The sequence below is a fragment of the Amblyomma maculatum genome, chromosome 3 (genome assembly GCF_055883805.1).
Source record: "Amblyomma maculatum isolate TAMU_Amacu chromosome 3, ASM5588380v1, whole genome shotgun sequence".
In the NCBI taxonomy this organism is placed as follows: domain Eukaryota; kingdom Metazoa; phylum Arthropoda; class Arachnida; order Ixodida; family Ixodidae; genus Amblyomma; species Amblyomma maculatum.
Window position 1 is genome coordinate 54,697,461 of NC_139346.1, and position 25,907 is coordinate 54,723,367.

General features: G+C 41.9%; 1 protein-coding gene across 2 annotated transcripts in view; it reads right to left on the reverse strand.

Moving 5' to 3' along the window:
* LOC146194782 (2-Hydroxyacid oxidase 1-like) overlaps positions 1-25,907 on the reverse strand; it is a 62,427-nt gene extending 36,520 nt beyond the window's left edge. For both annotated transcript variants that reach the window (XM_084596121.1, XM_084596120.1), the window contains exons 1-5: positions 25,675-25,907; positions 23,668-23,825; positions 10,334-10,589; positions 8,023-8,192; positions 3,821-3,912 (exon numbers count right to left, since the gene is read on the reverse strand). In XM_084596121.1, the coding sequence (XP_084452247.1) occupies positions 3,821-3,912; positions 8,023-8,192; positions 10,334-10,589; positions 23,668-23,825; positions 25,675-25,865 (867 nt within the window). In that variant the 5' untranslated portion in view covers positions 25,866-25,907. The remainder of the gene's footprint in view (positions 1-3,820; positions 3,913-8,022; positions 8,193-10,333; positions 10,590-23,667; positions 23,826-25,674) is intronic.

Here is a 25,907-nt window from a genome sequence, read left to right on the forward strand (position 1 = left end):
ATGGAGGCGAAATGAAGAGGCGTCCGTGTGCTGTGCGATGTTAGCTCACGTTAAAGATCTCCAGGTGGTCGAAATTACTCCGAAGCCCTCCACCACGGCTCCTCTTTCTATTTTTCCACTCCCACCTTCCTCCCTTCCCTTAGGACGCGGTTAAGGTGTCCACGGAAAGCAAGTGACACAGTCACCGCGCCTTTCCCTTCCTATAAATCAATCAGTTTCTATGAGCGCGCCTAGAACGGGCGCTCGATTTCCACACCTAGGGGCGTTGTCCTGCTTGAAACAATTTTTTTTGTTGCATGTATGTACCTTTATATTTCTTCCCATTTACTTGGTTATGAGATTATTTTATATTATTATTATTATTATTCGGCTCGGGGCCGCATGAATAATTTCTTAACTAATATGCAGCATTGCGGTTTACGACAAACACGAGTAATACAATATTTCCTGAAAGCACTTCTGTCAGCGGCGCTTAAAAAGCATCCAAAGGAGTGCAGTATGACTATGTATGCCTTCATAGCTGCCAACATGTGCAAAGTTTCATGTACTGCGGCGCAGAAAAAAAAAAAAAAACGAACACAGTTACGTTCGCGCCTCCGCTGTTAGAATTTCTTCTCGTCATTCTTTTTTTCCGGTTGATGTCAAATCCACGCTAATGTACTGATTTTTTGCATTACCGACAATTGTAGAAGGGTTTAGCTAGCACCCCAAATGGAAACATGACGCAAGAAATTTAAACAGCAGAACCCGTAAGCTCATCTTTGCTCCCATTTCTTTTTATTCCCATGTACACGTGCGTGTCGTGCATTACAGCACAATTTGAAGTTAGGATGCTACAGGGCGATCTCATATAAGATCAAACTAAGGATGGTCGGCCGACCCTATAAATTCATTTTAAAGTTTGATATATTGTTGCCCGATTACTGGAAAGAAGTTATCTGCAATTGGTTTAGCTGCCTTTTTTTTTTCGGGGCATAGGAAATTAATAATTACGAAGGTGTGGAGTGCCGCGCTTATGTTCTCAGCTGTTTTTGACAACTTTGGTTATTGATTACAGAAAGTATAATAAAGTTAGCTGAAAATGGTCTCACTAAAATCATGCATGCTTTTGTTTGTATACAGATAATTTCGGCCTTTTGGGAAGTGTAGATTTTTTGTATTTACATGAACAATAAAGGAGTGGTTGGTGCTGAATGGCAGTTCCGGCTACTCCTTTCTACCGAATCTATAAGAAACGCGTGGTCTGTTTTCATAAAAATTATTAAAGTGTAATAATTGATTCACTGGAAAGGAAAAGTGCAGTATCCGTCACTAATGTTATGTGGACACCTGGCCCGCGCCTTAAGGGAGGGTAGAAAGGTGGGAGTGAAAATGGAAAGAGCGAAAAGGGGATCTTTAACGTGCACCGAAATCTCGACACACGGGCGTTCTAGTTTTTCACTTGCTAGAGAAAAACGGCCGCTGCGGCCTAGATCGAGCTTGCATCATTTGGCTCAGCAGCACAAGGCCTTTGGTCAGCATTAAACATTCCAGCAATCAAAAAGTGTCACCAAAGTGTACTTGTAATCAAGCATGTGATCGTGATAAGCTGTCGTCCGTGCAAATCATGTGCGGATCTTCTTTATCCTTAACCTCCACAATATGATCGTCGAAGCAAAATGATAACAAATGGAAGCCAACGATTGAAGAACAGTGTGTCTGACATTTCAAAATGAAAAGAAAAGATATTCTTGTTCCAGTGCACTTTCTCGTCTTCGCCGTACGACACCATTGTGAACTCCTTCCTTGCGGCGATGCCTCTCTGATTGTATTTTTGACGCATAATAGGTACCTGCAAAGCCGATTGGAAATGTAGACAACGCATAAACGCCCACGGATAATTAGTTGGTGATTATTTTTCTATTAAACCTTCAAATAAAAGGATCACCAAACTGAGAAAGCCGCTCATGCATTCCGCACCAGGCAATCCCGCGACCGTAATACCCCAACATGCGCCGATTGGTCGTTTCGGTTTTCTTCCGGTATAGGACAGCACTTTGGTATAAGGCATATAGATTACGCGGCGGAGAGCGAGGATGCTTCGGTGCGTCTGGCGGACCCACATCTATGTTATGATTCGTGAAGCTCGACTTATCGGTGGCCCGTGCGGAGCTTCGCAGCAACGGCGATTCGGCGGCGCTGCTCGACGACATGGCGCTATCTGCTTCACCACGAATGCCACAGTTTGCATTATGCACTGACCACCGACGAGGTTAAATTTCGACGACATTCACCCAAGCCGCGCATGCCCTGTACACTTCAGAGTAGCCACTCCCCGCCCATAACAGCGCAACCCAAGGCGGTCATGCAATTAAAAATGATGGTTTACTTCTTTTTTTTTCACCTACTGCGGCCCCAATGGGGCTATAGCAGGGGTGGGAATATGATACAGTTTAACAGCAGAGAAACACAGCAACAGACATACACAACTAAAAAGGTTAGAACCGATAATATTGAAGTATAGACAAAAATTAGTTTAATGGAAGGGAACGATCGGCGCCAGGTTGCGAATCCAATTGTTTTGGAAAAAAACTGTATTTGAAGGAGTTTGTACACGGATAAAACGGTCTAACCTTAAGCGATGATATCTCCTGCTAGATGGTAATTTAGTGAAGGTGATATATCGGTCACTGGATAGGCGACAGGACGAGTGATGCGATAAAAATGTGAGTTGACGTATCGTTTTAACGCGAGAGATATGTGACTGAGCATAAAGCGCCACAGCGCATTTTTGCCCTTTATACGCACATTCTGTTTTAAAGGCGCAATATCAAAATACTGTTTTGAAAACTGTCGAAGTTGTGCTTGCCACATTAAGTGGTGAATTGCTTGAAAATGATTATTTTGTTTTTGTACTAGTCTGGTGAAATGTGAAAACGTCACTCATTTAAGTCTTCTGTACCTATGTATTCACGGAGAGGCATCGTATTTTGCTAAATTATAAATATGCTTTTGAAAAACTAGTTTACATGCTTTAGCAGTCATGCATGTAGGCACCAGTGGAGTGAGAATATGACAAATTGCTGATTATACATGAATATTTCTGTGTCCACTGAATTTTGGTTTAGGCTTCAGGACTAATCACTCTTTGTAATGTTTTTCCAGTAGATCATTTCCTGCAACTCAGTATGGAAATAGTAAGGTTGTGAGCATTGAAGCTTCTTGATATATTTGCGCTCAGATTTCAAAAAAATTATAATATTTCAGTGCAATTACGATCCGCTTTGATCACAATAAAATATGCTTGCTCTACATTCGGTTGTTTTACTTTATAATTAAAAGCAGGCGCCGAAAAATATGCATGCGCCATATATGCAAATGCCCGAGAAAGATCTGGTGACGAACGTCCGCAATGAATGTCTGTTCGCGGATGTTCATCGGACGTTCAGAACATCCGAAACTGACCTCCGTCGGCTGCGAGAAGGATATTCGTGTTTGCTTATAAGGTTAAAGTGCATAGTTTGAACGCGAAAGAGAACACACTCTCTAAATCGGGGCCGCTTTCTAGCACTACGCAAATAATATACCTGCTTTTTGAAAATTCCACGCGTCCAAGACATTTACTTTATATGTGTGATCTTGGCGTCCTGAAGCACAGCTCACAAGCATGCAATACGCTGTCCCGGAGCGCCTCATCTATTTACCGCACTGCATCTGGTCGTATGTATCGGACATCGTCATTAATAAAGGAATTATTTACTACGGTAACAAAGTTGGCTACCACTATACTTCACGTTGGTATAATGTTATATTACCAATATGACGCATTGCCAGTACTCACCGTTGATGGTTCTCCATCGATTTGCCGGGCGCCATGGTTGGAGACAAGTATCGCGGCAGCACCGTGGTTTACAGCTTCTACAGCATCGTCAGCTGGGTAAAGAAGAATGAGACGCAGATGAAAGGCGACTAATGTAAACGCATATGCTGTGTCTTCGTAAATTGAGTATGGACTTTCGCAAAGCATTTGGCAAGGTATCACATAAAAAAGTAATGCACAAACTAAACTATTATTTAAAACACGACCAGATACTTACATGGATTACGGCATACCTCTCGAACACGTGTCAATTTGTCACTCTAAACAAGACTTCATCTAACAGTACCGAGGTTGTGTCCAGCGTCCCCCAGGGATTTGTATTGGGTCCACTTTTATTTATAATATTTATTAATGACATTGTTACAGGTCTTTCAGTCAATGTGAAACTGTACGCGGACGATTGGATTTTGTACGAAGAAGTGTCTTCAGTTAATGGCCAAGTGTGTCTAAATAATGATTTCGCGAAAGTGATTGCGTGGTGCAATGAATGGTAGATGTGTGTAAATTTTGAAAAACAAGCAGTTTTTATGAAAATTACACATAGGAAAAGGCCTCTTCACTTTGTGTACTTTACTCGCAACATGTCATTGATGGAGGTAATAGAGTATAAATATTTGGGCCTACGGATTACTAGAAACCTTTTCTGGACAAAACACATAGATACTGTTGTAGCAAATTCAATGCGCAAACTCTTTTTTTTTTAGGCGTTCACCGAAGAATGCCGCCCCCAGTGTTCGTCTAATAACATATCATTTTCTCATCCGTCCACTCTTAGAATATACCGTAATTATCTGGGACCCTTTCACATTAACCAACATTCATAAACTAGAGCGAATACAGCACAAGGTAGTTATGTTTTTGTTTAACTCATACGGCTGTGCATCTGTCAGTGAGCTCGTAAAACGTAGCGGATTATCCCCAGTTAGTGAGCACAATTGTGTCTGCCGAATAAAGTTTTAATTTCAGTGCATAAAAGGTCACTATATTATTAATACTTCTGGTAATTTTGTTTACTCCTCAGGCTATAACACGAGACAAAGGCACGATCTGACAATAGCTCCCTTAAATACGCGAAATAACTGATTCCTCGGGAAATTGCTGAGTGAAAAGAACTTAACAGAGAGACTTACTCAGATTAGTGTAGTAATATTTGAAAAGTGCCTGCAAATATTATGAATTTTATGAATTTGAAATATGTTTATATGCTTGTATTTCATTTTTTCCCCAACCTGCTATGATCTGTTGGATCGCAGTGTCTATAAATAAAATAAAATAAAAATGTACACATAGTGTGCACCAGTAGCTGCACGAGAGGTAAACGTACATTTGAAGTGATGAACCAAAATCATCAGTCCGCTTCGTTGATACTTTCGGAGTCCCATCAAGTCTGGTTTGGTTTGGTTTGTGCGGTTAACATCCCAAAGCGATTCAGGCTATGGAGACGTCGTAGTGGAGGGCTCAGGGGTTCATTAACATGCACTGAAATCACACAGCACACGGACACCTTGCTTTTAACCTCCATCGAAAAGCGGCTGCCGAGGCCGGGATTCGATCCCGCATCCTTGGGCATAGAATTCGAGCGCTGCAAGCACTGCATCACACCGCCGGGACCCGTCATGTCTGCGTTTACTGATTATTTACTATAACATTGCAAACGCACTGCAGATGCGTAAGAATGCGCCATTGCCTTTGTCCTTCGTCATATCTCTCCTGAGGCTGCATCCGTTTCTAGTCGCCCATTTATGGCAATATATCGGCTCGTAAACAAAGGGCACTCAAGTGCCCTGTATTTTTAAAGCTTTACCCTCATCTAAGGCAAAAGATGCAGCAGGAGCTCACAGACAATTATTACTGCTGTGATATTCGGGAACAATAATATTCGTGTTGATATCAGTGTCCTTCATTGGCCCCTGGCATTGTGCTCTGGATTCCGGAAGTTGAATGATCCATCTTTTTTAATTCCCAGGGATTCCTAACTGCCGTCTCTACAAGGATACATCTCAAGGTAAAAATCCAATACAGAGGCATACAAAGATAAACATCAAGTAGAAGAAATGTCATTTCTAAAGTCACAAATTTCATGTGTCTCTACTATCGCTTTTCACAAATATCGCTTTATGTCACCTATGCATTCGTTGCTTGTGACAAAAAAAAAACGTCCTGACCTTATTCGCATTTTACGCGCATTATATACTATTGTTCCTCCATGATAGTCCATTGTACAAGGAGCGGTACCTCAAATTTTTTGCGCATCTGCTTTGCCGCTTTTGCAACACATTACTTCGCAACGACTGTTTTATGAATTGATAAGCGATATTAGGCGAACTGGGCGAGCTTTGTGCCACACTTCAGCAGGTTTAGAATCTTATTATAAGTCATTTTTGTCACTGTCCGCAAATTTATATTTAGGAAAAACTAGAAATCGTACACCTCTGCTGAATGCGCAGGATAGGTTTAAAGCAAGGTGGTCATGAAACACGCAATATAGCCCAGCGAGTAGATATAGATTAACTACAAGAACCAATCAATCTTTTATTGTCCGAGGACTAATATTTGAAAGCAAAAGTTTGGCCGTTGATATCGTCGGCGGTGTATCCCGCGTTTAATTTCTCGCATTCGACCATGCGGTTCAGAACATCGAATGTTAAAATACTGACATTAATCTCCTGATATTGTTATTCGTGACAAATATACCATATAACGGTTAGTGTTTCCAGCATAATCGAACACATAAAGCGTCTCTACGTGGTCACTAACAGTTCCCAAATGTACTCTTTAGTTTTACAGGTGCAATGCCGGAAAGCCAACTAAACGCCATTTGAAATGCATATTTTAGACGTTTGATATTTGTAACTACGAAAATTAAGAAACAGAACAAACAATTCCTCTATGACCGCAATAAATTTCATGATATTTGTTGCACAAGAGATAAGAAATAGAAAGTTGGCAGGTAATTTTTTGTCTATTACCGGTGGAACCATTGGGCTGTACTGTACGTTACGTCCGCGTTTTAAACCCTCGTGCACAGACTGCACAGATGCATTTGTAGCAGTTTAGCATTTTTTTAAATACAAGTTTGTAAACAGTTGAGAGATCGCCCGCTGTATCCTAATCATTATCAACGAAATGAAGTTCATATCGTGGAGACGCGACCCCTGAAACGTGCGTAGTAGTTTAGTTATTAGCGCATAATAGACACTGATGCATGTTTCATTATCATGTATAAACTATGATAACCTTATTATGACTTATATGCAAACTCAAGAGTACTTTATTGTTTTATTTGTGGAGCATGTTTGGTATGAATGTCAAAATTAGCCAAGCCTTAAAATAATACCATAAATGTTCGTGCCCACGGCCCAGACTCTAATGTGGCTTATATATAAGTGGTAATTCTACTGACAAACTTAATATATACGCGGTGAAAGTTCGGAAACGTCTGAATGAAAACGGCAAATGAAAATAAATGAAATGAAAGGCACCAAGCAAATGATCCGGATGCATATAAGTCAGGGTTTTCTTAACCAGACCAGCAAGCAGAGCGCGAGTTTGTAACGCACTTCTCACCATATCCAAACGCGTCCATAGAATTTTGCAATTTCAGTAGTTTTTAGACCACTTCGCCAATACAAATTATTGGATAAAAGCAACAAATCGCAATTTCAGAATTCTTCATGAAGAATAACGTACTTTGACTCTCCATACTTCCTCTTATTTTGGCCGAGGTATGTATACGCCGATAGCTGATGTTACGGCAGGAACTAGTAGCGGCCCTGTAACTTGCGAGGTGTCTCAATTAAATCGCCATCGATCAATTTGCAACGTCTGAGTTCACCTTCTGAGGGAGCGAACGTATTTGCTTCTGAAAAATATTTCAGTGTCGTAGAGGGAAACGATATATCCCCATTCGTAGCTCTGCTATAGCCCGCGTAAGAAATTGGTAGCAATGAAAACAATACATCTGCGTAAACTTTGGCAGTAGGCCATCCCTGAACAACTGAAATGTACTTGTAATTGGAGCGGGTTGGTGCATATTAAGGAAGATACGGGAGATTCAAAAACCTACACGACACAAAAGTGGAAGGGGATATACAAACGTTCTGAACCCCTGACTGGTTATTGTCATATCATTTCGTTATCGAAAGAATGTGAACTCCGTTTACCTCTCAGGACGCCTTTTACAACCACGGGCAGATGTGTGATGCTTCGTAGCCAGTCGAGGTCTTTCCATGTAAGAGACGGGTCGAAAAGTGTGGATGCGTAGTCCGCCAATCCGGAACCACCCTTGGCAGCTGTGACGTTCTGGAAACCGGCCTCATTGAAGTTCGCCATTCTGCGTTACACACGATTAATTAGAGAGGTATTTCCGCCGCCCTAATATTTGTGCGAATAAGCTCCTTGTAAACTATCGTCGCTTCAGTTCTCATCGACGCTTGCGAAGCTGCGTTTCTGTGCCACTTAGGTGAATGCTGAGCGCGAGAGCGCCCACAGAATTTGGCGCTGTGCCATCGGATGTAGCGGAGCAAAGTAAGTACGTCTGAGACGACTCCGTTACAGGCGGTAGTATATTATGTCTATAAAATTCCCTCAGCCATAACCAGCGATTTAGATCCAATGGCACATGTAGGTATGATCGAAAACATTTTGCGCATGCTTCGGCACTGTTTCTTTCTTATGCATTCAGTATATAGTGCACAATAAGCTTTTGTACATCTATACGCAAGCCCAGCATAAACACTGGCAGCATATTTATTTTACCTACTAAAATTGCGAAAGTAAATGTTTAAGAATCTTGATTGCATTAAGATATCTGTAGTGTTATAAACAGCAGTCTTCTTTTTTTCTTTCTGTGAGAGCCCCTTCTCTAAGATGTAATTAATGCTATGATCATCTAAGGAATGACAGGTGTTTTCATAGATTGCTATTTTATTTATTTTTATTATGTTTTTGTAGATTGCTCTTTTTTAGCTTAAGAAAATTCTCATTTCATTTTTATTGGGTTATATTTGTCTCTTTAGCGCAAACTAAGGAGAAATTTCGCCACTTTGAGATCTGGCGTTCAGACCAAAGCTAATCATTTCAACGTTGAACTGAACAAGTACCATAAATGTGACTCCGTAGAAGCGTCAAGCATAAAAGATGAAATCTATTCCTTCAATCCTTTTATTCTCTATGAACGTTTAACGATATCTTCTTGATCGAGTATGATTTTCTCTAAAGGCGTCTTGGAGCAAATTGAATCAATTACTGATTACTTTTGTGTAAGAAAGTCGTAACCCTTGTGCTGCAATACCATACCCTTTCCACAATGTGTAAGCGGCCCTTAGTTTGGCGGGTGCTTACATTATCTGTTCTTTTCGAAGCACTTTCGCCCTAAGTTATTAAGATCTGATGCAGAGATAAGATTTCTTTGTACGTCTGCACCGCAGATAGGAAGAAATAATTTTGTAACGCACGCTTGGACACAGCTTCTACAGATCTGCCGTTGGTAAAGTACTGAGCAGAGCCGTCCATATACCATAAATAAACGCCCGAAATTTTTGTCAAACATGAATGATTGATCAGGACTCGTCAAAAAATTTAAAAGGTTGAGAAATGAGGAACAGATAAGAACAGCATACGACCTAGATCAATAGAGACGTCATTTGAGCAGCCGGATTTGGTGCCGTTAGCGCATGGATGCACAAAAACTTACCAGGTAATAATAGCTTTCTTAATCAGCATCTCATAACAAGGAAAACGAACCACACTTTTGAATGTTTGTGGTTTATGTACAACTTTTTTAGAACCTCAGCTTCCAGCAGCACAGTCCAATACACCTGTGCACATGGCATACTCGATAGATCGGACAGTGACAGATGTTGCACAAACTATACCGAAAAAAGCCTCATTCCGTGTTTCATTTGTATGAACTGCTGACTGGTGAGAAATGAAATGACACAATGTGGCAAGCAAATTTCGTAAAGTTTTCTGAAAAATCTCACCGTTTATTTTTTTTTTTTGGTTCTATTCTGCGCCGAATAGTATTTTCATCCGCCGCATGCATTCTTGGCTTTTTATATTCTAACCTGTACCAGAAGACGTCTGTATTCTCCCTTTTTGCATCTCCTCCAAGATTACCAGTCGGAGGTTGGTGTCATCATCAACCCTGCCAATCTTCATGGCACAGCACTCTTGGAGAAAATGGCAATGAAGCTGAATGTATTCATCATGCTTTGTTTTGAACGCTTCTTCTCAACTTCAAAGTGATATGTTTTATTTATCAGATGCCACTACTTAGGTAGTTTTTTTCATTAGGCAAATACGTGATAGTTTAAATAAGTCGCCTTAATAATATTTGACTTAAAAAGGAGAAACTGAATCACTCTATATCTGACGGCACTGCTGAACTCATTTTTTTTTCCGAGACTTTCCTGCTCATCTGTTGAATGAGTGAAGTAGACGTTGTATGCGAGATAAACAGTGGGGACTCACTTGAGCCCAGGCGGCAGTTCAAATTTATTCTTGACGTCCGCCACCCGCTGGCCGAAGTAAGGCGTGTCCACAGTAAGTACCAGTGCCGAGTATCCAGCCTCTTCAGCGCGCCGGACCAGCCCGCGCGTGATGTCACGGTCCCGGTACACGTACAGCTGGAACCACCGGCGACCGTCCGGGGCTGCCTTGCGCACATCCTCCATTGACGTGGTTGCAATGGTGCTCAGGATCATCAGGGTTCCAGCGTCACGAGCCGCTGAAAGTGGTAGGTGGCTGTATTGGATATATTATGTATACTTGTGTCTACACAATAAGCGTCGTGTGCACGAACTTTTTATACGCACGGTGGTGATGTGCTCAATGCCGTTAGGGTTGTGATTTCGCCAGGAGCTTCGAGTGGTAGGTAGTGATAACACATGTGCTGAGTTCGCAAATCGCCATCCACCAAACGAAATCTTGGCTTCCACCATAAAATATTACAAATACCGGCTTGGAAAGCTAGTCAAAAACAAGCATACGGCAAAAGAAGATTCCTTTGAAAAATAGCTTTATTCGAGTATTATGTAAACATTACGAACCGCGTCAGTTCGAGCATCAAAAGGCAAAAAAAAAAATATAGAACAAAGTACAGCACGCAAAGTTTGCAAAACAATCTGTTAGGCTCAACAGTTAGATCTAGAAATACCCACATTGAGAACAAAACGTTGAAGGCATTATGTGATTTTTACTAGAGACAAGGTGATATTTTAAACGTTTGAAACTTTCATTTTTACGCCCTGCGACATAACATCTGGGCGGTAAGTGAAAAGTTTGTTTGTAGCAAGGTGAACATTATGCAGACAAGAGAGCTTATCGGATTGTTACTTACCAATAAATTGCTAACCAACTTTTCGATCTCTTTTGTATTTTAGGAAAATTTAACATTGGGCGATTGAAGGCTGACAGGTTAAAAAGAAAACCTAGATTTAGGGGTTCGGAACTGGCCGGGTGCCAGAAATGTTGAATTTCAAAATACGCAGTTTAAAGCGTATTGAGTTCGCTTTGTGGACTACGCGTTTATCAGCTTGCACCTGCAACAATATTTAAGCCTCAAATTATACGTCCTTTAGCATAAAATAAGTCCGGCGCAAAACACAGGAACAAATTAGAACAAATTGGAACAAAATGCTAATTAGAACCAACTGGTCGTATGAACTAACTGGCCCAAAGAGCTATTTTACGTCCTTTGCTGCTTCTTTCAACAAGGTAGCATTCGCCTAGCGAGGATACGATGCATAATGAAGTAACTTTACTTACAATGTGCGGGAAAGCACAACACATTGAGAGTTTAAATGTGCACCATCGATAGTCAATATTTACAACCTAAATGCCGAGCAGAAAATAAATACGAGGCTCAGGTGTGATGATAACGTATTAAGCTCGCTATAATTCTATATAAATTGCGCTAATCGTATAGAAGGCATTAATGCTACTCCTTCGTTGAAAGGTAAATAGGACAGTTTTTATGCGCGCAAAATGCCCGCCTGCGTTATTTATATACTATTTCCTTGATTTATTCTCAACACCTACTACCAACCCTGAGTCATCTCTATATCAATGCAGTTTTAATTGTTTGTTCTCATGCCTTTTATGTTTGGTTGCCAGTTATAATTTTTTTTTAATATAAAATGGCAGTAACCACCTGATTACCGCCCAACATCGCTTGCGGTTATGCCTTATCCAGTTCTGAGGCACACGACAACATCAATGTTTACTCAGTCTGCTGATTGTGTTTCCCCCTTCCTTAACCGTCGCAACCGCGGCATAGATCCATGCACTAAATAGAGCAGCGATGCGCAGATGTAACTAAGCCTGCAGCCCTCGGTCCACCTTCCAATTGCAAGGGCTTGTGACTAGCTCACTCCACATCCAAATCTGCCCGCTCCCTTAACGCCTATGACTACAGTAATTTTCTGGCCATGTGGCCAAGCAATGCTGCTTATGCAGCAGTTTTTGTCCACAACATCGTGCTTTGCCTGTTAAGCAGCCCCATTCACTGCAGTATGGCCGCCTATCAAACTTAGCGAATAGACTCACGAAACGCCTGAAATAACAGTGACTGATAAATTCTCCAGGTACGTAGGCCTGGCTTTTATCAGTACTGACATGTTGTCCAGCCATAAAGCACGTTTGCGTACAGTACTGCAGTGCAGGAAACGATCGGCCACACGCTTTTCTGCCTTGTCCATAGATGTGAAATGACCATCATGTTACATGCGATGTTTCTTCTGAAGGGAACACACGGCTCCATCTCGAAACGAGCACAATTTACGAAGCTTGCGAAAAATTCCATCAGCTGGCCAGGCTTTGTACCAAGATGCAACAAATCTCAGTGATACAACTGCGGTTACTGGGGTGTCGACAGCATCAATGTGACGATGTCTCGGTGTACACCCCCGTCGATCACAGATGTCATTCCGAGAGACTTGCGTTCATAATTTAGGCTTTATAGGTCTTTGTTAAATGTTAGTGCCGGGAATCATGATGTCATTCCTGGAAGGATCGAATATTACTCTTCTACACCACGCTCCTCAGCCTCACGTTACGACGTTAGCATGGTGAAACTTTAGCACTAATTTAAGTGCAGAGTTTATGCGTTCTCCGCTATGCTTGCTTTGTATTTCACCTTATTTTTGTTCTTCCCTCATGCTTACTATAATTTGGTTCAGTTTAGACTTGGCACGATTATTTTTCTCAGGAGGCGGGGATATCACATCCTTTCTGTGAACGTGGATGGTATCGGGGTTGCTTCTCGGTCTGAAGTCGAGAAGTAGAAAGAGAATTATTCCGCACAGACTACAAGCGAAACTAAATTATACACTTTGCTCGTGGAATATTATTCCCTCTTTATTAAAATATGATGGCCAAATAATGCTTTCATAAATATTTTACTAATTATAAACAATTATTACGAGCACGCCCTCCTTAAACCCTGCCGGCGCGACTCTAGCAAGGTGCCCCTCTTAGTTTTTAAAGCAATCTTTCTAAACGGTGAAACGATCACGCAGTAAAGTATATATCTTTATTATTTGTATCCCTTCTGTATATAAATAGTAGCCGTGTTTAACCGAAATTCAATAATGAAATGCAGTTTTTTGCTTTTCTTTTCTCGATTATCATACCCCTCATTACACATCTGCTGCAACTGGCTGCGTAAGCGTGGAATATGCGCGGCTTGCCGGGTTTGCATGCAGAAGACCAGAGTTTGAACTCCAATGCCGACTAATCTTATTCATTGAAGCATTGAATAGTCTAATCTTAAAGCAGCGCGAAAACACAGGACTAAAAGGAACAGGGGACGACACAAGCGCTTGTGTCGTCCCCTGTTCCTTTTAGCCCTGTGTTTTCACGCTGCTTTAAGATGAATCCTATCCAACTCGCCCAGTTTTCTATACTTGTGAACTACATTTCTAGTACAATGGGCTCTGTTCCTTCTCTATGCGCTTGTGTCGTCCCCTGTTCCTTTTAGTCCTGTGTTTTCGCGCTGCTTTAAGATGAATCCTATCCAACTCGCCCAGTTTTGTATACTTGTGAATAGTCTAAACGCCATCAGGCGTTGCGAACGCCAACAGCCAAGGCAAACAAGAAAAACGACCACACAACCATACTTTCTCATATTATGTCACGTACTGTAGTACGTAACGCGAAATAATGCGAATATATTATCACTTTCTTGTACTGCAGCACACTGAATCTCAGCACTTGTCGTATTAATTTACAGGGCAGAGAAAAAATGTTTCGCAGCAGAGAAAAAAACACGCTGTACTAAAATGTCATCATTCCAAAGCCACGAAATGGCATGCTTGGAGACTTTAACGGCAATAAATTAGAGGAGAAGGAATATACGAATAAAAGGCTTGGTGTTCAGGTTGTCTACGCAAACATACCAATCTGTCTAATAAAATGAACGCAACTCCTGCAATAGAGCCTCTCCAATGCTCATTAAGTGTCAAAATAATTCTATACACACGCATTCCTGCAGGACAACGCACAGATTTGATGTCCAATTGAATAGTACTATGTTTCTTGTCACTGCCTTATTGAACTGTAGTCTGGATAGGAGTGGAATCACATTTTTGAATTTTTGCGCACCTCAAAATCCTTTGCACTAAAATGTTTCCATCAGAACGCAAAGAGATTTTTCTGTTGGCAGTCCTTGTATATTTATAGGCGCCCGGGGAACAACAGTCACCAAAAATAAAAACCTTTCCTAATATTTTCAGAACAATGATTGTTGACAGTGCATCGAGAGGAGGCGCACCCGCAGTGAGCCATGAATCTGAAATTTAAGGGGGAAGGGGGGGGGGGGGGGGGGGGGGGGGGTCACTCTCGCTGAATATCACCATCAAGAAAATAGCGGGCGCTTAAGTTTCGCCTTTAAGAATCGAGCACCGTTCTTTGTTCTTAAACCCCAATGCTCTGAAGGCGATTAATGCATGTATAAAGTTTACTGGGAAATTTACACCCTAATAGTATGCTTGTTGAGAAATTACGCGAAATAGCGACTCTAATGTAGTTTTAATCCATTTACAACCTCTGGCTACTAGTCAATAGCCTTTACAAGTATTGACAAAGTGTTTTTCAGAAAACCAAGAAATAAAACGTAAATTTTAGCAGCTAATACATTTGTATAGTTTATGGGGCTTACATCCAAAACATACAGGATATGAGCGATGCTTTTGGGAAAGGCTCCCAGTTTTTCGAGTGACTGTAATTTCTCTAATGAGCTCTGATACTCACAGCATACGGGCGCCTTACTTTTCGCCTTCATTGAAAAGCTGCCGCCGCGGCGGTGGTCCTATCCCGTATCTTCGGGTACAGTAGCCGAGCGCCCTAACCACTGCACCAACGCAGCGGGTGATATTCAATTGAATTTTTAACATTCTCCTTCAAAACATGAGGTAGCCGTCAGTAAGCCAATCCAAAAACCAAAAACGTTTGAGAGTAAATTTTAAGTCTCAGAGTAGGCATGGGAACAGTGACACCGGCATGGTTCCAATGCTTCGTTTTTTCACCGTGCAAGCAGTTTTGTCGCTCATTGCATCAAAATGTTGGGCCACACCCCTGTGACTCGGCGCGTTTCCTTTGTCAGCCGGCTTCATTTCCCGAATTTTGCTACTCCGTCAACTTCAGCTCCGAGCCCGGTCAAGCTTTCGTTCTCCACGAATCGCTCAACTACAGTCGCTCAGCGTCATCGACAATGTCATCGACGTCGACCCCCCCCCCCCCCTCCCAAATCGGATTCAAAAAGCCAGCGCATCGGCCTTTTCTGTTCAGTGGACACAGAAGCAGTGACACCGGAATTTGCTCCGATGCTTCGTTTTTTTTTTCCGCGAATATCTTAAAGAAGCATTCTCTAACACGCAAAAAAGAGCGATGATCGCTGTTTATTGATTTTGCCGTTCCCACTGGTCTGCTTTGATATTGCTTGTGGTTGTGTTTAACTGCCTATCCTGTTGCTTTTTGGCGACACTCAATCGAACCTGGGTCCCCTTAAAACTCGCTCCGGATATCCATTGACATAGATAGCCTACCAGACGATACTTCCGGACATATGAAAGCTAGTTTCAGCTCCTTACATATGTATGCACTCTTGTACGCTGGCAAGTGCTAAATTCAGGCCAAAATAGCGGCTGATATAAAATTGATCAAAAATAGCCAAAAGCATTGAATCGAAGTTAGCTGGCACGTACAAGAGGCTTTGTGAAATCGAGGAAAGGGCCGTGAAGTTTGACAACATCCGCGAAGAGCTTTCATGTTTAAAAAGCGATGGAAAAGCAACGTACTAGAAATAATTTTCAGCAGGCTTGCCTTGACGAGGCTGGAGATAGATCACGGCATGAAAAATCTTTCATGGTGTGCCAGTTGCTAAAGAGCCTTGGGTAGACACCGAATCAAAACTGCTGAAGGCCTTGACTGGGGTCGTCGATTCATGCGCTGCTCTTTCCCTCCAACGTTCACAACGTTGGCGTTTTTTCACATGAATAGCGTCGTGCGATTATAGCCAACTCTGTTGGTTCAAAAATGGAAGAAAAGGTACTATGGCTCCATAATAAATTTTTGCCAAAAACATCTCTATCACCGAAGATTTCTCACCTTGAAAAAGAAAACAGTTTGAACACATGAATGACCACGCTGGCTCTCGCTCTTTCAAGATACAGTACGACAAGTTATGCTTCAATAACAAATGATTTATGTATAACGCTAGAACTGGCACTGTCGACAAGATGGAGGCAGGTGGCAAAACCAGCACGCCAGAAACTGTGATCACCCACACTATTGTCGAATCAGAGATAAGTGGCGAAGCCAGCAGTTTAGATCAGTCCTGTATCTCGACCTGAATTATAAGGAATCGCGAGGGGTAGTAGACAGTCGTTATCATCTGTGTCAGTTATTTTATTAACATCAGAAACCTTGTCAATAAGCATACTTCCTTATCTTCCTTATCACATTGTTGCATTAACAGAAACCTGCCTCCCATCGCATGTGTCTGAAAATGAAATCTTTCATGGCGCTCATCGTTAATCTGTACTGGGCGCGAGGAGATACCGTGGTGCCACCTCTCGGATGCGCCCGCGTGACGAACTAAGTGGGATAACGCGCATTGAACTGCTGCTGTAGGACGGTTTCTTAGAGAGCTTAGTAGCGCGTTAGTATTATGATAGTTATTTATTTATTTATTTATTTATTTATTTGTTTATTTATTTATTACACATCTCGGTCTAGGCTTTAAGAGCTTAATTTGAGGTACCAGAGCCACTCAATCGGCAAGAAAAGACTTCACGAAATCAGTTACCGAAGCTAACGAGTTTTGACGACGGCGGGCACCGGCAACAGCGTTGGTGTTCCTCTTATGTTAAAAAAAAAAAAAAACTGAAGCTGCCACAAAACCAATCAGATGTAAGCGGTCCTTGAACAGGGATTCATCCGCTAGAGCAGTGGAGCTATAAAGTGCTTGATAGATTCTGAGCGCCTTCTAATTGTGCCGGCGGAAGCGGCAGTTCTCCTGCTCCCTTGGAGGATACGTGGAGAATACGTGAATGAATTTGCATATAATGTGTGAACAAGTAAGTTCCATGCAGCGAATTCGTGCGCAATGCGTCATTGGCATTCTTGCTTCAAGAGGATGTTTGTTTTCACTGCGCAAAGTAGTTTTTTTTTTTTTTTGCGCATACCTAAACATACCACAACACGCACGTAATGCTCTATTTTTCATTTATTCACGTACACTGTCATTTGAAATCACTACAGTTCTGGATACGCTCGCTGCCTGAGACAACTCACTATGCATACCGCTTCCCTTGGCGTCAGAATCTTCTAGTTCATATCAGTGAAACTTCCGTGCAAACGCCTTCATTGTGAATAATTTGAGAACTTCTGGCTTTCGCACGATTTTTCGTTTTTTGGGAGAGTACTTCTCCGTGAAGGAGCCAGCATCGTCTCCATTCTTCCACCTATAGGATCCTTAGCTTCACAAGAGATAAGCAATAAGATGCGCGCGCTGTTCATCCTACCCCTCATCGATCTTTTTAGCGCCAAAGCCATGTACGACATCTTGCCCGCCTAAATGTGTGCTGCACACATTATAATGACCACTCGCTTCTTTTCCAAATCAAATTTTAGTTAACGAAGGTTATGTGAGCCGATTTTTTGGGTAGCACTGGGAGCTTTCGCCGTATTCCGGTCGCTTACATCGGGATAAAGAGTAGCAACGGACCGTAGCAACAGCTGAAGTAAACTTCAGCAGCCTCAGCAACTAGGCAAGATCAAAACGTGCAACGGTTGCAGTCGTTATACACCAAAACTACAAAAATAAATGCAACTGTTACCTTTAACGCACAAATTCAATCAAGCGTCACACGTGGTCCCACTTACTCCACTAGATGGACGCTGGTGCCGTTCGCTCAGGGCTGGCGTGCGCGCCCAGTATCATTGCAACAGAACGGCAAGACGTGATGGTGCTTTATTTGTCATTTCACGACACATTCCATTTTCATGCATGCAGATTAATATCGAGTTAGAACTATTTGTGTCAATAGTAATATATCACCTCAAAAAATTATTGTCGTCTGCTACCGTTATCCTACTTATTCTTCCACATTTACTAAAGCCCTTCACGATACCATCAACTTTGTTCGCACATGGTTCTCCTTATGTCCGGTTTTTCTTTTCGGAGACTTTAAATTCCCTAACAATTTGTGGACTGTCCAGCCAGCATATTTATTATTGCATTCATCACATTCATCATTCGTCGACCTGTGTACACTGTTTTCGCTAACTCAGTAACGCAAGCCACTAAGAGTGCAACACGTGCTGTGAGCACCCTTGATCTAATTCTATTAACTAACCCGCTGTTAGCTACAGAACTAACACATCTGCCAGGTATCAGCCATTACCTTCTGCTTAATTTCGGCATTTATACACCGCGTCTGAAAATGAACAAAATTAAGAAAACGATTTTAAATTACAAATGTGCTAACTTTTCCGCTATCAATAACGAACTATGTGCAATTATTGATTACTTTCTTAAAGATTTCGATACTCGCTCTGTGGAAGAAAACTGGGTATTATTTAAAACGAAGGTACTTACATCAGCTACCCGATAAGAACATCCCTAAGCGCATCGTGTCTTCTATTCCCCAAACACCTTGGTACAATTCTCAAATCAGGCGATTATCTAACAAAAAGAAACATTTATACCGCCTTGCTAAACTTTCGCCTTCTAGTGAGCGACGGACTACGTACAGATCTGCTTCTGATGAATATGTGAAATCGCTTAAACTCACAAAGAATACATTTTTGTCTTCCACGTTATCAACTATTCTGAAAAGTAATGGTAAAACGTTCTGGCGCGTTATACACATTCGCATATGATTTTTCGATTAAGTTGCTAGATACCTCCGATAACCTTATACCCAATGATCTTTTTGCTACTTTACTAATGAATGCATTCATTGAAAGCTTTTCCTCGAGTTCGAATAATCATCCTCCCAATAAAGAGCATAATGAATTCTCGAATATGTGTCCTATATATGTGGATGTACTTGGGGTTACTAGGTTAACTGAGTCTTCAAAAATAATTTTCCTCCTGGAGCTGATACAATAGTTCCAAGTTTTTGAACAGTACTTGCGCTTATAGTTCAATTATACTAACAATACTTTTTCAGCAGTCACTCGACTCTTCAATCCTCCCTAACGATTGGAAAATTGGTAAGGTGGTTCCACTTGACAAGTCCACTGGTAAGCCCGCGCCTCAAAATTTTCGTTTCATTTCACTTACTAGAACATGCTGCAAATTATTAGAGCATATAATCTTTAAATACACCATTGCCTTTCTTGATGACAATTCCTTTTTTTACAACTGCGCAACATGGGTTTCGGCAAACATATTCCTGTGAAACAGTCACATTCATTGCGTGATAAGTTACATATCATAATTACGAATCATCTGGCGCAGACTGAATTTTTTATACTTCTTTGATGAAGTGCGTCATCAATTGCTGCTTCACAAGATAAGTAATCTTAACCTCGAGCCTAATGCATTCCGATTGATTGAATCTTTTCTTCTTAACCGATGGCAATTTGTATTAGCTAATAGCACTACCTCACTGCTTACTAACTTACTGTAATATCCGTCTTTTCACAGACGACTGTGTAATTTTCCAAAATATAAGTTACCAGAACGACATTGACTCACTCCAGTGTGGACCTAATCTTGTCCCTAACTGGTGCAGAGAATGGAAAATGAATTAGACGTTAAGAAATACAAGCTCATGCGCGTTTCCCACACCTCAAACACTTCGCCTTCATATTATCTGAATAGCATTCCCCTTGGTTCAGTTAACACATATAAGTATCTAATGTCAATACCGCATGAAATATATGATGGCGTACCCATATCGAATGCGTGATTAATAAAGTTAATAACATGGCAGGGTATTTACGTGTACGTCGCAACTTCACCGCTCTGTTGTCCGTACAACTTCTAGTTCATAAAACACTAATATGTCCCAAAACGTGAATATGAGCACACGACGCCTCTTCGTTTCGCCTCCATCGAAACCCGGCCTCGGCGGCTGCGTTTCGATGGAGGCGAAACGAAGAGGCGTCGTGTGCTGTGCGATGTCAGCGCACGTTAAAGATCCCCAGGTGGTCGAAATTACTCCGTAGCCCTCCACTATGGCTCCTCTTTCTCTCTGTCCACTTTCATTCCCACCTTCCTCCCTTCCCTTACGGCGCGGTTCGGGTGTCCACAGAGCAAGTGTGACAGTTACTGCGCCTTTCCCTTCCTGTGAACCAATTTAATTTTAAACATCAATATGAGACCCTGCACATGATAACTTAGCATAATATATTGAGCTTCTCTAAAATAATTCCTTCCGCTTCATTCTCTCAAATTATAAGCGTACTACGAGCAAAACAGCCATAAAAGCTAATCTTGCTGTCCCATCCTTACAATTTCGCAAAAAAATTTAACTCTATTTCATATGATATAACATCCGACACGATACACGTCGATTTCATCTCACCACTATGATACATTTCCCTTTAAATCGATCATCGTTTCAAAGTCGGAACTGCTAAATGCCGTGTCAAAGCTTTTTTCCTGGCTTACCTTTCCCGGACATCCGTCGAGTGGAACTGCCTTCCCTCCGACATTGCAGCCAATGAAGATAATCAGCGTTTTCTCGATGCACTAGCTACTTTTGTATATTCTGAAGAAAATTAAGTTTGGTTTCACTGTATTATATAACATTCACTACATTGCATTTACTGTTCTCCTCTATGTAACCCACTTCCCTCTGTAGTGCCTTTCGGAGGGTACAATAATTAAATAAATATACTGCACCACTTCCTGGGAGTCTTACGAACAAGTAATGTTGATGATCATTGCATAATAGATTAATTAAGTACGGAATTTGATATTCATATTTCTAATTTTCCAATTTTTAAACTAATTTTTTCGCCATTTGCAAAGTTTTTAATTCAGAAATATAAAGCCCTATAGAGAAGCCACTCTCTACTTTATTACTGGAGAACTGATTTGAAATCAACTTGAAAACTTCTAAAAAGATCACTCGGGTACCTATTAGTGCTTAGAAAGGTATGTCCGTGATGCCTATTAGAAAGGAGGGCTGAAAAATCGCTATTGTTTGGCATCGCTACTTGACTAAGCTCCACAGTTATTTGACCTAAAGAAAGTAATATAAAAGTATTTTGTTGCGTTCTCACAGGTAAAGTTGTAAATTTTATTCGCAATGCCGAAGGCGACAAAACTTTTGTGTGCATGCAGCAGGGCGCCAAATGAAGCAGTGAAAGTGAAAATTTCAACCTGCGCTTATATGCATTTTTCTGATTAATATCTAGCGGATGTCGTCAAAGTAGCTTTATTTGTTTTCTTTGATACAGTTGCTAATCACGAGAAAGGATTTTATTTACAACAAAAATAAACGATCATGGGGCCTACGTTGCCGTCCAAATGAGGCTGTTATGTTGAACTGCGTCACACTTTAATCGTCCATTTAATCCTGGATTCGAAGCAACGATTGATATTGAATTCGCGGGTAACGGAATGGGATAATCAAGAAACGGACATTACCGCGCAGAAAGTACGCACCACCATAGTGCGACGCCATCGAGCTTTGGAGATGAGACACCCGAGAGGAGCAAGTATAAAACCTGATTAACTTCAAACTCAAAGTCTCAGTTTTAAAGGGAGGCCAAGTTCCTCTGAAGGGCAAGTCCATATTTGTCTGCAATGCAGTCGCAAACAGGATAAACTTTGTTTCAAACTCACACACACTCTGGGCATGCAAAAACGCAGTGGAGCAGTTTTTCCCAGCAGCAACAGCTGATTGTGATATGAAGTCGGGTCGTAAGCGTCAATAAAATAATTGTGGTGTGACTAATGGGCGTGGTTAATTTAGGAAATGTACAATTTTTATCGTCCCTCTCAAACATACTGATATGCCTGACATGTGGGCGGCACTTAATCTTGAGCGCTCTTTGACAGGCAAGCAATGGAATCACGAGTGCGTTGTAGGGAGAAAGCATCCTGCTGAAGTGCATCAGGCCACAATTGATCCGGGGCGACTTTAGGCTGCCGGCAGCTGTTGTAATCAAAAGCACTCCTTCACATGCGGCTTGCGCAGATTGCCTGACATCAATAACTTTCATTGTTGCTGTTATGAATAGATTCGACCATTCAGGACCCGCTCAATATCGTTTCTGTTCGATATCTGTGGCCAGCATAACGGCATGAATATTGCTTTACGCTAATAAAATCGTGAATGAACTACAGGCGCGTTCTTTATGCGCACGATCAACAATAGACCGACGCTAGTCTTCAAGCACTACTTGTCCGCATCATTGTGGGGAGTGATTGAAATCGGAACCCCATATACCATCGATGCAGTGCGTTCGAAATCAATTTCCCAATCAACATTGCCTTATGGCACAATTCTATCACCCCTTCGTGATGTCCCATTGCACCACGCCTCCTTCCACGCTATTCATTCCGTCAATTGTAAAAAAAAAACCGCCATATACTTTTGCATAATTGCGTATTGCGGTAAACCCATTGCTTTTGCTAGGCCCTGTTGGCAGCGATGACGACGTGAAGAAAATTTTCTCAATCATATTGATGAGCAGCCTGGCTTTTAAGCTTCCTATGGATAATGTTTTGTGTATTAGTTAGGAACGGGCATAAAATTCGATAATCACTTTTAGCCGGAGATTAGCAATTGTTTTAAGCTTTCGAAAATTATAGGAAAGTGACTATTCGCCTCGTTCTGGTTGAACAAATTTTGGGAATTTCAAGAACTATACAAAAATTCCGCAACCACAGTGCGTTAAGCCGTAGCCCGTCTTCAGATGCTGATGCAAGGTGCGGGATCCAAATGATCTTACCGCTACAGCCGAGCCAGGACATAAAAGGGCCGGATAATTTATAGATAGGGTTCGAAATACTACTGAACAGTTTAGTGGCACGTTTTTCTGCCGTCATTATGAGTAGCAACTTCAAAGGATATGTGCGATACCTTGTGCACAGAATAAGACAGAAAATGTGTAGCCCTAAATTCTTCCCTCTTATCATGTGGCACAGCCTTGACAACAAATCAGTACCCACCCCAAAGATACTTTATAATTGCACGCGCTGTATCACTTATATAATTTGCTCTTAAATAGTGTTATATTTGTGTTCAATATTCCCCGTTAACTGGTGAACATAACGAAACTCAGCCAACGTGTGGCCAGTCTTTCTCATCACATGCCCTTCTGACTTATCTGCTCACCTTTGGCAGTGGCCTCCTCTCCATCCCGGTGTGCCATTCTCTGCATAGCCGTGGGGGCAAATCCCACGGGGAAGGACAGACGCTCCCTACCGTCCAACAGTGTCACGCTCAGCTCACGACTGCTCACATCACGAAGCATCCGTGGCAAGAGGCGCAATCTGCGACACGCAAGAAAATCTCCTCTTGAATACATATCCCGCTTTGGTTTTTAGAAGCGTCAGAGGAGGCAGCACGAGAAAGGAGATAGCAGGGAACTTAGTCAGATGTTGCTAGTATATCAGTGTGTTCCTCAATTAAAACATATTTAATGAAATACTGGAAATGAACTGATCTCTGGAAGCTTCCTTTGCTTATTAAGCATAGCGTAATATATTTCTATTGTTAGATCGTAGGGGAAGAATCACGTTTTGTGTGATTCAAGATGAGGATTATATTGTTTTAATTTCTGGCGATAACCAAATGTCCTTCCAAATGAACACAGTAGGTGCATATAGCACAACGTTTACCAATAATTTCATTGCGTTTGGCAAATTATTAAGCGCATCATTAGTTTTGTGATGTATTTTACTTTCAAATGATTTCACTACTGCGTAGTCGGACCCTCATTCGGATTTCATTAGTTCACAGTAACGTGTTACATTAAATGCATGATCACATTTACCTGTATACTCTCACACTAAGTGCAGCAACTAGGTATCCCACTTTTAAACAATTGGTGCGTATTGATAGTTCTTACGTTATCATTTTTACGCGGTGACACCTGCGCAATGTGGTACAAAGGCACCGACCAGCGCTTTAAGCAAGTCTGGACTCGAATACGCATGCAAGGGCGTTGCTTGCCCTAATTAAGTGGTGGCCGCAAGTTAGAGCTAGTGGGGCTCAGATTGGCGAGGCACGCTGACACCGTTCGGCAGCATAACCTAGAATAATTTTAGCTTCAGATTCATACAATTATTTCGCCAAGTTATGCTACTGACGCGAATGCGCTGGGGGTCGCCTATCTCAAGAAGACCGGCGTCAGCGCAGTGGTTCACCGTTCAGGCTGATTTCTTTTCGCGGTCAACACGCTACAGGCATACAATTCGCGCAGAATTTTTTGCGCTTCGCAGTGTTAATTTGGACTTCTCGCCAACTATAGAGCACAAGCGATTAAAACCTGAGATGTAATTTGAAATTGCATTGCCGCATGTGTAAACCGTATGAACATTCAAGAATAATCAACTTAACGTAAAAACACCTCATACGAATTAAGTCGACGTCCTAGATGTGCGAGCCTAAGATGCTACTGTGTCGCCAATAAGCGACTATTTATAGGGACGCGTTTGGAGTGTGGTATTTTACATCAGGTTGTATCTTACAACTGTAAGATAAGACGTATATGGTTTAATAAAAGGGCAGCGCTTAAGATCCGATAATAAGGCGGGCCTTAAGAGTATTCCATATTTTAGCTAATTCTAAGTATAATACGTATGCTAATGGTGTAGCGCCACCAACATCGCTTCCAGCGCGCCTTAAATGCGAATGCGGAGATCATCCTGAAGGCACATGTGCCAACCAACTGTTCGCTTTCCTGCGAACAGCAATACATGCACACTGGAAGTACGGTATGTATTAGGGTATAGAACATTGCTAAAAGTTTAGAGTACATTATTTTTCGTCGAATAAGGAGACGGCTGGTTTAATGTTAGGATGTTTAGCTCCTATTTCCAGTATCAATAGTGGGGAGCTTTACTTATCGCACCTGTGCATTCTTTTAACGTTAATGCACAACATCACTGAGTCTGAAAGCCTGGTAACTAATCAATCTGTAATTTGTTTAAACAATGAACTGGATACCCACAAATAATTTGACTCTATGCACACAAAACAACGCGGTACTTCTTCAATTCCGATTGGAGCCTAGAGCCTAAACATTCTTGGCATACTTTTTTTTTATTTTGGCTGTTGTTTGAGCAGGGTGGCTGAACAACTGGATAGCCGAATCGGCGTCACGGATGGGGCACTCACCTCCGAAATGCCCGGGTGTTCTCCGCCAGCGTTTGCTGTTGGTCGGCCCCGCTCTGGTAGTAGCCCCGGGCACTGGCGTTCATCCTCGCCACGCCCAGGCGCTCGACGTCAGCGAGAGTAACCACAACGTCGGCGCCGTCCGCGTCATCCACTTTGCGTTCACCATGCGCGCAGGTCCTGCCAGTACCCATGGTTGACTAAACAGAGCGCGTCGTTGCCGAGCTTCCCAAGCA